Source organism: Miscanthus floridulus, chromosome 18 (assembly GCF_019320115.1).
Source record: "Miscanthus floridulus cultivar M001 chromosome 18, ASM1932011v1, whole genome shotgun sequence".
Lineage (NCBI taxonomy): Eukaryota > Viridiplantae > Streptophyta > Magnoliopsida > Poales > Poaceae > Miscanthus > Miscanthus floridulus.
In genome coordinates, this window is record NC_089597.1 from 120304213 (window position 1) to 120320587 (window position 16375).

General features: G+C 51.3%; 1 protein-coding gene and 1 pseudogene across 2 annotated transcripts; one reads left to right on the plus strand and one right to left on the minus strand.

The window, feature by feature from the left end:
* Nucleotides 1–5133: 5133 nt before the first annotated feature.
* LOC136519783 (ras-related protein RHN1-like) lies at nucleotides 5134–15019 on the plus strand. Of its 2 annotated transcripts, XM_066513156.1 has the most exons (8): nucleotides 5134–5257; nucleotides 5363–5440; nucleotides 5520–5687; nucleotides 5801–5849; nucleotides 5976–6049; nucleotides 6132–6225; nucleotides 6344–6470; nucleotides 14924–15019. In XM_066513156.1, exons 1-7 carry the CDS (start codon nucleotides 5225–5227, stop codon nucleotides 6448–6450), a joined length of 603 nt encoding a protein of 200 aa, XP_066369253.1. In that variant the 5' UTR covers nucleotides 5134–5224; the 3' UTR covers nucleotides 6451–6470; nucleotides 14924–15019. The 2 variants fall into 2 exon arrangements, with proteins under 2 accessions (XP_066369253.1, XP_066369252.1); XM_066513155.1 differs by lacking the exon at nucleotides 14924–15019 and having other exon boundaries at nucleotides 6344–6482.
* Nucleotides 6654–16112, minus strand: LOC136519784 (protein PECTIC ARABINOGALACTAN SYNTHESIS-RELATED-like; annotated as a pseudogene).
* Between the last annotated feature and the right edge of the window lie 263 nt (nucleotides 16113–16375).

Consider the following 16375-nt stretch of genomic DNA (forward strand, 5'->3'; position numbering starts at 1 on the left):
TAGAAATACAAGGTTGAGAAAAGTTGGTAACTTACATGGGAACTGCATTTTCTAAATGGCCTGGATGTTAAATTGTAGAGTGATCTTCTGAAGATTTGGTGTGTGCTGGAGAAAGCTAAGTAATGCATGGAGATCTCCAGACAGACACCAATCAACAAGACAAAATGTTCTTAACTTGTGAAACATAGGGCAACATTCCAAGTCCTTTTTGAAATTAAACTGAATTGCAAATGGATAAATCCAAGTCATGACTTAAACTTAAGATCTGATCATGCGATGATATATACTGAGGTGGACATATATGAACATTGAATATATAAGCACTGCATTTAAATATTATAAGCTCATCTACAACATTTACGCTGAAAGGAAAATCATCAATATCCCTAGTTTAGTTATTCATCAACTGAGAAATTGAAAGAACTGAAGCGTATGCAGAACAAGTTATGGATACATATCATAAAAAAACTCTTACATGTATTCACCACAACCTGGTCTTTCAAAGCACATGGATGCATAGCAATTGACTTGGACTTTATTACTTTTCATGTTAATAGATGTAGAATATAGTTGGTTAAATATATCATGAACTAAAAAAAAGAACTAAAGTTCATGACAAAATAAGGACAGGGTAACTTCTTACATATATCATTGTATCTCCACAACCTGATCTGTAAAAGAACATTCATGGATAATTATATCATGAACTAAATTTAATTTAGTAGCTGGACAATTATATCATGAACTAACAAATTAAAAGAACTAAAGTTCATAACAAAATAAGGACACAGGCGGCAGAAATACGAGAGCGGTCATCATTTTCCCCGGGGCTAACACCAAATCTGCACTTGACAAAGCTCAAGCATTTCGCAGACGGGGAGATGAACTCACAGGCTTTGAATATGCACGAGGTGATCTCAAGATCCTCGAGCGCTGGACATCTCAAAAAATCCATGACATATTCTTCGGTGTACACATGCTCAATATGCAGCACCGGTGAGCAGGCACGGCGCCGTCCACCGGCAGAGCCCAGCCGCGCTACGCTCTGGCCGGGGACGGCCACCGTGGGCGGATCCGGGGCGGCGCGGGGCAAGGAGGGGACGGACCGGGGCCGGCCGTCGGCGGGAGGAGAGGAGGGGAGGGAGCCGATTGCCGACGGGAGGAGAGGAGGCGGCGGATCTAGGGCGGCGTAGGGTAAGGAGGGGAGGGGCCGGGGCCGGCCGCCAGCGGGAGGAGAGGAGGGGAGGGGCTGGGGCGGCGCGGCGGATCCAGGGCGGCGCGGGGCAAGGAGGGGAGGGGCCACCGGCGGGAGTGAAAGGTCCTTGTTTGGTTTTGGTAATTGAATGACAACTTAGGTGGACTAATTGTGTTTATGTGAGATACACAGGTGATTAGTCCACAGGTACATGTGTGTGAGCAACATATGCCATGAAGGTGAAAATGGCTTGGAGATGTTGCAAAGCTCACACATGCGATGATGAAGGAGCTTAAATGCACATGAGACATGACATTGAGTCATGTGATCAAGGTAGAGAAGATCAAGACAAGACTTGGCTTGATGGACCGGTTGCAAGCGTGAAGGGCAAGTCGAAGGCTTTGGAGTGATGGACCGCGTGGCGGTGAAGCTTAAGCAAGACTTGGCACCGATGGACGATGGCAACGGTGAAGAGCAAGTGAAGTCAAGATCGATGAACCAATATAATCATGTGATGATATGAAGTGGATCATATCATTGTTGATCGTGTTGGTGCATGTGTTGCATCGACGTTGAAGGAGATGGAATGGAATGCGCAAGGCAAAGGTATAACCTAGGGCATTTCATTTCACCGGTCATAGGTGTGTAGAGAAGTTTATGACCGGGTTTAGGATAGATGGCCGTACTATCAAGAGGGGCAAACTTGTTTGCATATCGGTCATCTAGTGCCACTCGAGTGATCTAACTTTGCATTGTTGCTAGGATCGAGTGGCGTGGCAAGTTGAGTGGCTAACATCCTTTGGGAAATGATTGTGAAAATGCTAACACACATACACATGGTGGTGTACACTTGGTGGTGTTGGCACATTTACAAAGGAGGTGGTGTTTGCAGGGGTGAGATGGATTCGGCGCTTTCGGGAAAATGGAATGTCTATTTTCTATTGTGCCGGATGCAAATTCTTGGTGGTTAGCACATTGGTGCAAGGGTGAAGAAGTTAGAAGTGAAAACGAGTTGGTCGCGAAGATGCCGGCGTCGGTCAACTGACCGGACGCTGGATCTGAATGCACCGGACGCTGGAAGGCTGCATCCGGTCAGGCTGACGTATGGTGATGCAGTAGCTGGAGTGTGACCGGACGCTGGCTGCGTCCGATCGCGTTTGACCGGACGCGTCCGGTCATGCTCGGGAGCTTACTGGAAACGACTGGACGCTGGGGGTTCAGCGTCCGGTCAGTTATAGCTGCTGCGTCCGGTCAGGTCAAATGACCGTTGGAACCGGGACACGTGGTCGTCTGCGAGCGACCGGACGCTGAGGTCCAGCGTCCGGTCAACACGACCGGAGCGTCCGGTCAACACGACCGGAGCATCCGGTCAGCCTGACCGTTGCCCAGTGAAGGGGTAACGGCTAGTTTAGCCCTTGGGGCTATAAATAGAAGTGGCCTTCGGCCATGGCTGGCTGAGCACCTCAAGGGACTTAGTGTCCATGCTTGTGAGTGCTTGGGAGCCCTCCATCACACATATACTTGATAGTGATCATTCAATTGTGTGAGTGAGCGATTCTAGTGCGATTACATCGTGAGGTTGCATCGAGTGGCACTAGGTGATCGAGTTGCAAGCCGGTGGTGCTTGTTACTCTTGGAGGTTGCCACCTCCTAGACAGCTTGGTGGTGGTCTCCGTCGAAGCGCACAAGAAACTTGTGCGGCGCTCCGGAGAAGTGCTTGTGAGGGGCATTGTGCTCGCCCCGCGGGAGCCGCGAAGAGCAACTCTAGTAAAGCGTGTCATTGAGCTACCCTCACTCAAGGGGTGGGTTCTTGCGGCGCCCGACGTGCGGGCTTAGCGGGTGATGCTAATTAGCCGCCGAACCACCAAGTGAGCGGTCGACACAACGGGGACTAGCGTGTTGGCAAACATGTGAACCTCGGGAGAAAAATCATCGTGTCAACCTTGTTCTTCCCATTGGTTTGCATCCCCGTTACACAAGCTTGCGTTTACTTTCATATACATTAAGCTTGTGTTGTTGCTTTTGTAATTAGTTAGCTTGTGTAGCTTGCTAGTTACCTTCATGCTTGTGTAGCATAGAAGTAGCTCCCTTGCGTGGCTAATTTAGTTTGTGTAACCTTGTTAGTCACATTACTTAGTTTGTGTAGCTAAGTAATTGCGCTCTCTAATTTGGCATTGGTCGCCTTGTTATTGAGTCTTGCTAGTGAGCTTAGTTAGCTTTGTGCTTTTGCTTACTAGCAAGTGTAGGAGCTCCCTTGTTGCTTAAAGTACTAGCGGCATAGGTTTGTGTGACCTTGCTTCTAGAATTGGTTAGGAGAGCTCTAGCTAGCCCGGTACCTTTGTTGCATAATTGTTATCTTTGCAAGGTGCTAGTGAACATATATAGTGGGGTGTAGTCTTGGCTAGACCGTTAGTTTAAATTCCGCATTTGTATCGGTTAGCCGACGCGATTAAGTTTTAGAAAAGACTATTCACCCCCCTCTAGTCGCCATCTCAACCCTTCAGGGAGGCAGTGAGAGGGAGCGGGGACAGGGAGAGGAGGGCCGAGCAGGCGCGAGTGCGTGCGTGCGATGGCCGGCAGGTTAGGGTTAGCACTTCTTCGTTTTTTTTATTTATCGTGTGCATATATTTTTCTGTGCGTGCATACATTTTTTCTGTGCGTTTTTAAAGCACCGACAGAATAAATTGAGTTTTTCTGTGAGTGCTGATTTTTTCCGTGTGTGTATTGTCACGCACAGAAAAACCATACAATTATTCTGTGGGTTTTCGTATTTTTCTGTCGGGATATTTTGAAACCAACAGAAAAATCGTAATTTTTCTGTGCGTACCGAAAAAAACGCACAGAACAATTCGAGTTTCCAGTACTGTACCTCTGCCTTGAAAAAAAAATATAATTCTGGTTCCATTCCTAGTTAATGTAGGAGTATTTAAAATTGACTAAGTTTATAGCTAAAAAAATATCAATGTTTACTACACCATAGATATATATTGTAAAAATATATTCCATGAATTGAATAATCTTCATTCTGTATCTTAATTAATATTTTTTTGTCTAAACTTAGTAAAACTTGAGGTAGTTTGACTTGTATTGGTAGTGTGCTTGAATTGCGCTCCTTTTGACGGAGGAACTAGGTGGGTTGACTTTGATGTCTAAACACAAGTAATAGCGTGTTTAGTTGCCCAAACTTTGGAATTTGGGCTACTGTAGCATTTTCGTTTTTATTTGGTAAATAGTGTTCAATCGTGGACTAATTAGGCTCAAAACGTTCGTCTCGCAATTTCCAACCAAACTGTGTAATTAGTTTTTTTTCGTCTACATTTAATGCTCCATACACGTACCGCAAGATTCGATGTGATGGGTACTGTAGCACTTTTTTGGAAGTTGGGGTGGGAACTAAACACACGCTAAATTGGGCACGTATAAAAATAAGCTTATTTAATTTTCATAAATAGCTGATGGAGATAAAGGATTTTTTCCTGCCATATTACACGGTGGAATGACTCGTGCGCCCGGTTACAGTCAAGAACGTGTCGGTGAACTTATCTTTTTTTCGGATAATGTGTTAAACGCTACATAGTCATGTGCCGTTTCCATTGGTTGTTTAGCCCATTTATTAAGTGACTGTTTGGACTGATTAATGGCTAAACAGCGAGTGACTGATTGTTTACCATTCAGCGTTTAAGATAGCACCGGTGACTGATGAGGAATTAGACCAAATTTATTACAGGACATAAAAAACACTTTAAAAAATTAACAATCTCAGAAGCCAAAAAAAAAACTTGTAATCCTAAAAGACATAACCTAACTAACGGTCAGAACTCAGAAGCCCACTGCACCTACCGCCTCTCGTCATGCTCGATCACCTATAGTGCGTCTAGTCCTTGTATGTATGTATCCCTTACGTGCTGAACAGATGCAACAACCTTTCAGCAAGGAAAACAGCTAGCAGACCTGATCGATCAGGCACAGATTCCTTACCCTTACCACTCATATCATCTGCCTCCCGCCCGCCGGGCACGTTCGTCGTCGATGGGGAGCAGCGCGATCATCCAGGCCAAGCTGGTGGGTGGCAAATGTGCAATACACATACACTAGGCATGCATGCAGGACTTGTGCGCACGCACGGCACGCTCGCTCGCTAACGCAGCGCCATGGATTTGCTTGCAGGTGCTTCTCGGGGACCTGGGAGCCGGGAAGACGAGCATCGTCGTTCGGTTCGCCAAAGGGCTCTACCACGAGTGCCAGGCACGCACCACATGCATCGTGATGCAAGCTACGATACTTGTGGTTTGGTTTTCCCGATCTCGTGACGATGTGTTTCCAGGAGTCGACAATCGGAGCCGCCTTCTTCTCGCAGGTGCTGGCCATGGACGAGGCCACCGTGAAGCTCGACATCTGGGACACCGCCGGCCAGGAGCGCTACCACAGCCTCGCCCCCATGTACTACCGCGGCGCCGCCGCGGCCGTCGTCGTCTTCGACATCACGAGCACGGTAGGTGGCTGCTGAATGCTGACTGACTGGCCTCCATCGAAACTCTGCACTGCACTGCACACCTGATTGATGAGCTATAAAGCTCCTGCCCTGTTTTGTTCGTGTCCGTGCAGGACTCGTACGTGCGAGCAAAGAGATGGGTGGACGAGCTTCAGAGACAAGGTAGTAAGTACTTGGGAGTACATGACTACATTTCATTTCGTCACTTTTATATTTTCATCAGTAGTTCTCCAAATCAGCTCCAAGAGTTGCTGTTGTTGGCTTGTTGCACATTTTGATCAAAAACAGGGAATCCACATCTGGTGATGGCATTAGTGGGCAACAAGGTCGACTTGCAAGGAAGGCGGCAGGTTGGGACTCAGGTACGCACAACTGTATATCCCTGCAATCCCTTCTCCTTAGCGTGTTGCTGAATAACCTAGTCCGCGATACTTTCTCCTACAGGAAGCCATGGACTACGCTGAAGCAAACGGCCTGTTCTTCACAGAGACCTCGGCCAAGACAGCGCAGAACGTCAGCGAGCTGTTCAACGAGCTTGGCAAGTGCTTGTTGTCTCAGCTTCAGTTTTTGTGGATCGTTATGCTGTCGTGTTGGTCACCTTGTTGTTGTTGGTTAGCTAAGCTAAGCTGACCATGTCTGTACTTGTGCATTGCCAGCTGAAAGGTTGGTGAAGTTGAGGCCTAATCGCCCCGCCGGAATGATCCTGCACGACGCCCAGCGTAGCGATAGCGGCAGCAGGTGGCGCTTCTGCTGCTCCGGGTGACACTGTATTTGCAGGCGTGAGTAAGTCAAAACCGAACCAAGCAATAGAATTTTAGTGATGTGGAGACGTTCTATTAGCCTAGGTTGCAACGTGATTAGCCTCCACATGCATGGAAATCTTACTGCTCGGGTTCATGATATACAAACTGATTATATACTAACCAAAAACCTGTGGTTGATCAGGTGAAAAAATACATCAGATTACATATTTTGACAGTGGATTGTGCATGAACTGAGCTTTGCTTTGTTAAAAATTGTACTGCGGAAGTGGTAAAAAAAACTACACAAAATTTGCAGTTTGAATATCAGCATATGAACAAAGAATAACTATGCACCATCACTCTAGTCTATAATTTATAAGCTCTACACATGCAAGGGGTGAGAGGGTTCTCCCATAGGTCATAGTGCGGGAAGGTGGGTTCGGGGAGCCCGGTTCGTGTCTGATGGGTTATAATCACATTCTCCACGAAAGTCGCCCAAGGCATGTAAGGGTCACCGAAGAACTTGGACATGAGACCCTTGTCTGGCTTGATTGACTTCAGCCTGTGGCGGCCCATGTAGCGACGGTAGCCGATGATCAGCTTGGCGAAATTGCCACCGTGGGTCATGACGAACACATCCGACTTCAGGCATACCAGGAAGTCCATCGCAGCAAGGCTGGTTACATGCTTCTTGAAAGGCTCCATCTCTTCCTTGCTTGCAAGATCTTCTTTGCTAACCTGAAATTACAAAAGGCTAGGTCAGTTGCATGTACCTTGGTTAGCTGTTTCTTGGGAAAATTCTATATAAATATACAGTTTTAACAAGAAGGTAGCTATCTCAATTACACATATTCCTTTGAGCATCTTTTGCATTCTGGCTATATTTGAAATAGCAAAGGCAGGAAAAGGAAGACCTGCAGATAAAGTAAACATCAGAAGCACCTACCAGATTGGGGAACATATTCCTCAAGGGTGCCATTCTGTTGTTTCCACCATACACCTGTCCTGATGCAACATATATCTGAGTTTCCTTTGTATACCCCCATCGCACGCAAAATAATTCCTATTTCCCCAGGCTCAAGCGGGCAGCGGCCTTCTTTTCTCTTTTCTAGTGCTAATGACCATAAGTGAGATCCATTCTGCAAGCAACACGTGAACAGTATATTCAAATAATGAAATCTCCACTGAAGAAAGACCCTCCATCCTTTCATAAAATTGAAAGAAAACTGAAACATGTATGGTATTAAAGAAAAACTGAAAAATGACATCACCTTGTACCGCCTTGGCCATTGCTGCTGTCTGTAAGTAGCCATCATGGCTTTCTCCTCCCTAGTTCCAGCAAAATCACAAAATGAAAGCCCCACCATTCCTTTCTCAAATCGCAAATGAAGAGCCCTTTGGAAGCAGGTATGATTGAGTATGAGATATCAATTTGTCAACTGCAGACTGCAGACTGCCGACTCTTAATAGAAGAGAGTGAACTAAGCTTACATGTATGGATTTAAACTACCTGTTCGATTCCTCATCCTTGTTGCTAGCTTGTCAGCCATTTCTTCAATGTCAGGTAGAAACTTCAAAGCATGATAATTAACTCGGCACCTCAGTCGGTTAATCTCCATTGGAACATTATCATATCTGAAATGGAATGCTTATACATAACTAACACATCTAAAGATGTATCTAAAGGGTAGGACAATGGTTTACTTATATTGCCATCTTGATGCTGTGATACACTTACCCTAACCTATCAACAAATGGCTTGATAGACATTATCTTTTTCTCTTTGATCCTTGGAAGCACATTGTCAATATAAAATTGTGCTGATGCATACTTTGGGACATTTTTCACAGTGCGCCTGTTACAACAAACATACAAAACCTTAAGGCGAGAGTTACAAACACAATCTCTAGCTGCATCAACTTTGTGTAAGGATAATAGCTCTTGCAAAAACAGAAGTGAACAATACAAGTCCAGCAGCAATTTCCAGTCAGGTTGCCCTTCTGGTTCATGTAGTTGAGATGTAATAATCCTCACTAACAATCATAGTGCTTATATTGATGACAAAAAGTTGTATCACCAATATCAGTATAAATCCTGTGTGTATTTTTTAGCAACAAGCTATTCAGTATATAACAGTTAAGACACAATGCATAGCTGAAAATGAAGCAACTAACTTTATACTAGTGAAAAGCTCATCCTTTTCTGTAAACCAGTCAGGAATATCTCGAACGATGCGCACATCCTCCTTCAAATAATTTATAAAATGGTCTACATCAAAAATGTGTCATGTGGGGCCGCACGTATACTCGTCGCAGGAGGGCTCGTGACATCAGGCGTGCGGCTGAGAGAGCGGAGCGCGCGGCCAAGGAGGCGAGCGACGCGGCGATCTCTGTTAGTGGCTAGGAAGGAAAGCTGTGAGAGTTTACTTATTCAGTTCCCTTTTCTTAGGAGCAGATGGCTCTAGTTTGTTGGGCCTGAGGCCATATATCTTGTAATTCCCGAACCGATTGAATCATCAAGCAAGTTATACCCTAATCCCTCTCTCTCTCTCTAAACAACCAAGCCGACGGCTGTGGGGCAAAACCACGCCGGCGAGGACGGAGCGAGGCTACGAGCTCCGGAGTCGAGGGCCTGCTACCCGTGATCACCACGCCCTTGACAACCTGGTATCACGTTCCCAGCGATCCTCTTCCTCCGCCGCCAGCGCTACCGATCTACACCACGCCGCCACTGCACCACCATCACCGAACCCTAGCCCACCACCATCCCCCAGCGCCGCATCCTCGCGACCCATTCCCATGGGTGACACCGGCGACCTCAAGCTCACCCTGGAGGCGCTGACCAAGACCCTGGCCTCCCTGCAAGCAGCGTCCGAGGCCACCACGAAAGCGATCGAGGCCAACACGCAGGCCGTCGCGGCTCTCACCAGTGACCGCTCGTCGACCTCATCTTCCGGTAAAGCGATCGGGGGTGAACACCATCAAGATCGACCACCGAAGCACTGGCGACCAGAGTTCCCGCGGTATGATGGCAAATCGGATCCTCTCACGTTCATCAATCGCTGCGAATCATTCTTCATCCAGCAGCACGTCGTTCCGGCCGAGCGCACTTGGATGGCTTCATATAATCTGCAGGATGGGGCGCAGCTGTGGTATATCCACCTCCAGGAGACAGAAGGGGTCCCGACCTGGGATCGGTTCAAGGAGCTCTTGAATCTCCGCTACGGTCCTCCCCTCCGTTCCGCACCGTTGTTCGAGCTCTCGTCCTGCCGCCGGACGGGAACCGTGGAGGAGTACCAGGACCGATTCCAGGCCTTGCTGCCGCGCGCCGGCCGACTGGAGGAGCGCCAGCGCATCGAGCTTTTCACGGGGGGACTCCTGCCTCCACTCAGCCTTCAAGTACAACAGCAGAACCCATCGTCCCTGGCGGCCGCCATGAGCCTCGCCCGCCAATTCGAGCTCATGGAGCCCTACCTGTTTTCGGCCACGTCGTCAGCACGCGGTGTCTTGCCCACTCCAGGCTTCCGGCCAGCTCCAGCACAGGCCGCCGCACCAAGAACGGGCCCTGCGACCATGACGGTGGAGGGGCGCCCGGTGCGTCGGCTCTCCCAGGCCCAGCAGGAGGAACGCCGCCGACTCGGTCTCTGCTACAACTGCGATGAGAAGTACGGCCGCGGGCACAACAAGGTTTGCAAACGTCTTTTTCTCTTGGACAGCCTTGAGGAGGAGGATGACGCCACCAACGACGCCGAGGACGAGGTCACCACTGAGGTGAACGCTCCGGCTTTCTCGCTGCACGCGGTCGCCGGGGTAGCGCTGGGCAACACCATCCAAGTCCAGGCCACCCTGGGCGACTGCAACCTCGTCGCGTTGCTGGACACGGGGTCGACGCACTGCTTCATCTCGGAGTCCGCCGCGGCGCGCACCGGCCTCCTGATCCAGCCACGCCCAGGCCTCACCGCCACCGTGGCCAACGGCGAAAGGGTGGCCTGCCCGGGGGTCATCCGCAACGCCCCGCTGCGCATCCACGACTCCACCTTCGCCATCGACCTCTTTGTGATGCCCCTTGCAGGCTATGACGTGGTGCTCGGGACGCGCTGGATGGCCACCCTCGGCCAGCTGGTCTGGGACTTCGTCGCGGGCTCCGTCGCGCTCCAGCACCAGGGCCGCCAGCTGCACTGGACCGGGGTGCCCTCCCCGTTCCACAAGAAGACCTGCGCCGCGACGTCCAGTGCGCCACTCCTCGACGAACTGCTCGACGGGCTCGCTGAGGTGTTCGCCGAACCCAGCGGGCTGCCCCCACCACGCTCCTACGACCATGGCATCGTCCTCAAGCCCGGTGCGCAGCCCGTCGCCGTGCGTCCGTACCGCTACCCGGCCGCCCACAAGGATGAGCTCGAGCGTCAATGTGCAGCCATGCTCGAGCAAGGGATCGTTCGCCGCAGCGACTCCGCCTTCTCATCGCCGGTCCTCCTCGTCAAGAAAGCCGACGGCACCTGGCGCTTCTGCGTCGACTACAGGGCGTTGAATGCGCTCACGGTGAAGGACGCGTTTCCGATCCCCGTCGTCGACGAGCTGCTGGATGAGCTCCATGGCGCCCGCTACTTCACCAAGCTCGACTTGCGCTCGGGGTATCACCAAGTTCGCATGCGGCCCGCCGACATCCACAAGACGGCGTTCCGTACCCACGACGGCCTGTACGAGTTCTTGGTGATGCCGTTCGGCTTGTGCAACGCCCCGGCTACGTTCCAAGCGCTCATGAACGACGTTCTTCGCCCGTACCTCCGGCGGTTCGTCCTGGTATTTTTTGATGACATTCTTATCTATAGCAGCTCATGGACAGATCACCTCCGCCACCTCCGTGTCGTGCTCGCGGAACTTCAACGCCACCGCCTCTTCGTCAAGCGTAGCAAGTGTGCCTTTGGTGAGACGTCGGTCTCTTACCTAGGGCATGTCATCTCTGGCTCGGGGGTCGCCATGGATCCAGCAAAGGTCCGGGCTATCCTCGACTGGCCGGCGCCGCGTTCTGCCCGGGCCGTGCGGGGCTTCCTCGGCTTGGCGGGTTACTACCGCAAGTTCGTCCACAACTACGGCTCTGTCGCCGCCCCGCTCACGGCGCTGCTCAAGAAGGATGGGTTCGCGTGGACCGAGGACGCAGCCTCCGCCTTTACCGCGCTCAAGGCTGCGGTCACATCCGCCCCCGTCCTCGCCATGCCCGACTTCGCCAAGCTGTTCACCGTCGAATGCGACGCGTCCTCCCACGGGTTTGGCGCGGTGCTCATCCAGGAAGGCCACCCCCTCGCGTTCTTCAGCAGACCGATCGCTCCTCGTCACCGTTCCCTCGCCGCCTACGAACGGGAGCTGATCGGTCTCGTGCACGCCGTGCGTCACTGGCGGCCATACCTGTGGGGCAGACGGTTCGTCGTGAAGACCGATCACTACAGCCTCAAATATCTCTTGGACCAACGCCTCGCAACGATTCCCCAGCACCATTGGGTGGGGAAATTACTCGGCTTTGATTTTGCAGTGGAATACAAGCCCGGGGCGGCCAACACCGTGGCGGACGCGCTGTCCCGCCGCGACACGGAGGATGGGGCTGTCCTAGCCTTGTCCGCTCCGCGCTTCGACTTCATCGCCAAACTCCGGAACGCGCACGCCGAGGACCCCGGCTTGGTGGCGTTGCACGATGAGATCGCGGCGGGTGGCCGGACTGCCCCGTGGTCCCTGGCCGACGGTCTGGTGCAGTACAACGGCCGCCTCTTCATCCCATCGGCGTCGCCCCTCGTCCACGACATTCTGCAGGCCGTACATGCGGAGGGCCATGAGGGCGTTCAACGCACCATGCACCGGCTACGTCGCGATTTCCACTTCCCGGACATGAAGCGCGTGGTGCAAGACTTTGTTCGTGACTGCCCGGTGTGTCAAAGGTACAAATCAGAACACCTACAGCCGGCGGGCTTGTTGCTGCCCCTCCCTGTGCCACAAGGTGTGTGGTCTGACATCGCGATGGACTTTGTTGAGGCGCTGCCCCGCGTCCGTGGCAAGTCCGTCATCTTGACGGTGGTGGATCGTTTCAGCAAGTACGCCCATTTCATTCCCCTGGCGCACCCGTACTCGGCTGAATCCGTGGCTCAGGCGTTCTACTCCGACATCGTCCGCCTCCACGGCATTCCGCAGTCGATTGTGTCGGATCGCGACACGGTCTTCACTTCGACGTTCTGGAAGGAGCTCATGACCCTCCTGGGCACCAAGCTGCACATGTCCACGGCATTCCACCCTCAGACGGACGGTCAGTCGGAGGCGGCGAACAGGGTCATCATTATGTATTTGCGCTGCCTTACAGGTGATCGGCCCCGGCAATGGGTACGTTGGCTGCCCTGGGCGGAGTTCGTCTTCAACACCGCCTACCAGTCTTCACTGCGCGACACGCCGTTCCGCGTCGTCTACGGTCGCGAGCCACCCACCATCCGGTCGTATGAACCGGGCGACTCGCGTGTACCGGCCGTCGCGCGCAGCATGGAGGAACGCGAGGCATTCCTGGAGGACGTCCGCTACAGGCTGGCCCAGGCGCAGCAGGTCCAGAAGCGGGCTTACGACGCCAACCACAGGCCGGTGTCCTATCAGGTGGGCGATTGGGCGCTTATCCGACTTCGACATCGCCCGGCGGCATCCCTGCCCCAAGCTACAACGGGCAAGCTACGTCCCAGGTTCTACGGTCCTTACCGCGTCGTCGAAATGATCAATGAGGTCGCTGTACGCCTCGCCTTGCCCCCGGGTGCCCGGCTGCACGACGTGTTTCATGTCGGTGTCCTCAAGAAGTTCCAAGGCACGCCACCGGAGACGCCACCAGCTCTGCCACCGATCCTGCATGGCGCCGTCGCACCTGAGCCGGAACGTGCTGTGCGCTACCGCCTGGCGCGTGGGGTGCGCCAAGTTCTGGTCCAGTGGAAGGGCACGACCGCGGCTTCCTCGACATGGGAGGACGTCGAGGCCTTCAAGTTCAAGCACCCGACCTTCCAGCTCGAGGACGAGCTGAGTCTCGGTGGGGAGGGAGATGTCATGTGGGGCCGCACGTATACTCGTCGCAGGAGGGCTCGTGACATCAGGCGTGCGGCTGAGAGAGCGGAGCGCGCGGCCAAGGAGGCGAGCGACGCGGCGATCTCTGTTAGTGGCTAGGAAGGAAAGCTGTGAGAGTTTACTTATTCAGTTCCCTTTTCTTAGGAGCAGATGGCTCTAGTTTGTTGGGCCTGAGGCCATATATCTTGTAATTCCCGAACCGATTGAATCATCAAGCAAGTTATACCCTAATCCCTCTCTCTCTCTCTAAACAACCAAGCCGACGGCTGTGGGGCAAAACCACGCCGGCGAGGACGGAGCGAGGCTACGAGCTCCGGAGTCGAGGGCCTGCTACCCGTGATCACCACGCCCTTGACAAAATGTCTTCGAATTTCCTGCACAAAGAGATAGAAGTTCTCAACTACTACAGGAATCACGACAAGAGAACACATAATATACACAAAAAGGGTAACCATAAGTTATTTAGAAGGAAATCGTAGTTCATCACTTACGTTTGATCTTTCCATATTTGGTCCTGCTTTAGCACTGGCAGAATAAGTGTGGCATTCATTATCTTAGCAATTGCAACAGCATTACATATCTGTAAACAAATCAAATAACAAATATCCCAACAAAATTAATTAATGTGCAATGCTACTAAGATAACATGAAGACAAAAATTTCTGGCAACAGAATGATGATCTTCTGAAACTCTAGTATTAAGAACGAAACATCATAAATTAAAAAATTATAAAGTAGATATAAATTTAGTCAGGTCAACATTTTCCATTTTAAGTCTAACAGTGAAATAAGTCAGGAATTTACTCTTTACAAGGCAACTACTCAAGGGGAAAAAATTGTGACAGGCACATACATACAGCTATACGTTGCTGGTTTAATCCACCCTCAGCATGAATAAATATAAACCCAGAAGTTTCATTCTCTGACACGAGGTCTGCAAAATAGAGATCAAACTGGTTGTCGTCAGGATCCAACCATAGCTTCAAGTGAATGTTTGTCTTGTGCTAAGTTGCAGATTGATAACAAAAACAATAATGAGGAACTAACACAATTTGAAAGTCATGACTTGCTAAGTACAAATTCTTTCCCAAGAGGGCATGTAGCCATGTGCAATGGAGATCCTTAGACATGGTGCTTTGGTAAGAAAACTGGCAGGTGCTTTATAAGGTGAATAAGGCGCTTAAGTTTGCTCTACAAGCTTAAGAAGGTGGTTGCGCCTATTTAGACTCCAATTTGCTTCGGATAGATTAACTTCTATATATATGCTTAATGGCGTGACAACATCATCTTTAACAGGCATCATTGGTATCAAAGAGGTTACGTTTTGCAACTTTTTTTTTCTTGGGATAACTGTTCTATTGCAAATTTACTCTGCCGTTATACAGATTGCTCATCCATGATTATTTTCTCCAACCAGTGTAATTCCAGACGAAGAGTGGCGCGCCATCAACTATCATGGCTCACATCAAGTCAATAATAACAAATCAGGGTGATAAATACAGCAAACTAGGATATAACCAGAGCAGTCACCCAATTAGCATCTCCTTTTTAGCTAGGACACCTCAGATTTTGTACTTGCCTGATACCTCATGGCTCTGACGCTCAGCGCACGGCTTCCACGAAGTTGCTGCTGCATGAGGATTCTCCCACAGAGAGCCCCGCTGGCTGACCTACAGCATTATACCAAGCCAAACAAAAATCACATTCAGGCTCCAATCACATTGCATGCACAATCAGGTTCCCCTGAATGCATTGCTCAATTGAAGGCCTCTTTAGGCCCTGTTTGTTTCCGCTTCTCCCAGACACGCTTGGATTATAATCTAAGCGAAGATTTTCTCGCTTCTCGCTTTTCGCTTCTCGTAGTTCAAATCTCTGAAGCGGCTTACCACATAAGCGAGAATCGGTGAAAATAAGCAAAGCGTTTGGCGTGATTCTCGCTTATTTCCACCGATAAGCCGCTTATAAGCGGAAACAAACAGGGCCTTACCCTGGGGCAATGGAGCCGAATCCCCTCCTTGCGGCACAGGTACGGCGCGTTCTAGGGTCCAGCAGCAAGACGAGCGTAAGCAGCGAGTTAGAGATCTCGATCAAACGTAACGAATATGATATGAGAGAAGCGATAAGGGAATCAGGAACTGACGAGGCGTGCCCAGACGGAAGGCGCGTAGAAGATCGCAGCGAGGGCGAAGCAGGCGATTGCGGCGACCAGGATCCGGTAGGAGGCGGAGGCGGCGGGGGACCTGGGGTCCTCGAGCGCGAGGAGGGAGCGGACGGGGGGCGGGAGCGACCACCTCTGGTGGGGGCGGAGCCCGTCCTTGCCGCCGCCGCTGACGCGGGGGGACGCGACCAAGGGCGAGGACGCGGACGCGGCCTCGGCGTCCCGCTTGGAAGGGGAGCTGGTGGCGCGGGTCGCCGCCGCCGCCGCCGTGGCGTGCCGCAGCTCGGCCATGGCCCCGTCGCGCGGCGTACGTGCGGCGGGTTCCGCCGCTTCTTCTTTTCCCTTGCTCCTTCCGCCGCGGCGGCGCTAGTGTGTGTGTGCAGTGTCGCGGTGGCGGTCTGGCGGGGGCGATGGCAGCGAACTGTTGGGATCTCCCGAGTCCCGAGTGAAGTGAGGCGAGGTCGGGTCGGGTTCGTTGGCCTTGGGCTTGGCTGCGCTACCCGAACAGGCGTCAGGCCTCAGGCGTGCCACGGTCACCGACGCACCGGCTCACCGCCTTCCAGTTCCAGATGTGTTCACTGTTTGCTCGCAGTTCAGGACGGCTGGACCGCTTAAGCGTGCACTGGAAGCTCTTTTTCATGAAATCATTCTGAATTTGAACTGATTTATGCAAAATTTCTTCTCTTCCAAATAGGTACTGTATTTTTCAAA

Excerpts from the sequence above, each read along its gene's own strand:
- LOC136519783 (XM_066513156.1), top strand. The coding sequence starts at position 5,225 with ATGGGGAGCAGCGCGATCATCCAGGCCAAGCTG. Across the intron at positions 5,441-5,519 it reads GGCTCTACCACGAGTGCCAG|GAGTCGACAATCGGAGCCGC; the intron begins GCACGCACCACA and ends ATGTGTTTCCAG. Across the intron at positions 5,688-5,800 it reads TCTTCGACATCACGAGCACG|GACTCGTACGTGCGAGCAAA; the intron begins GTAGGTGGCTGC and ends GTGTCCGTGCAG.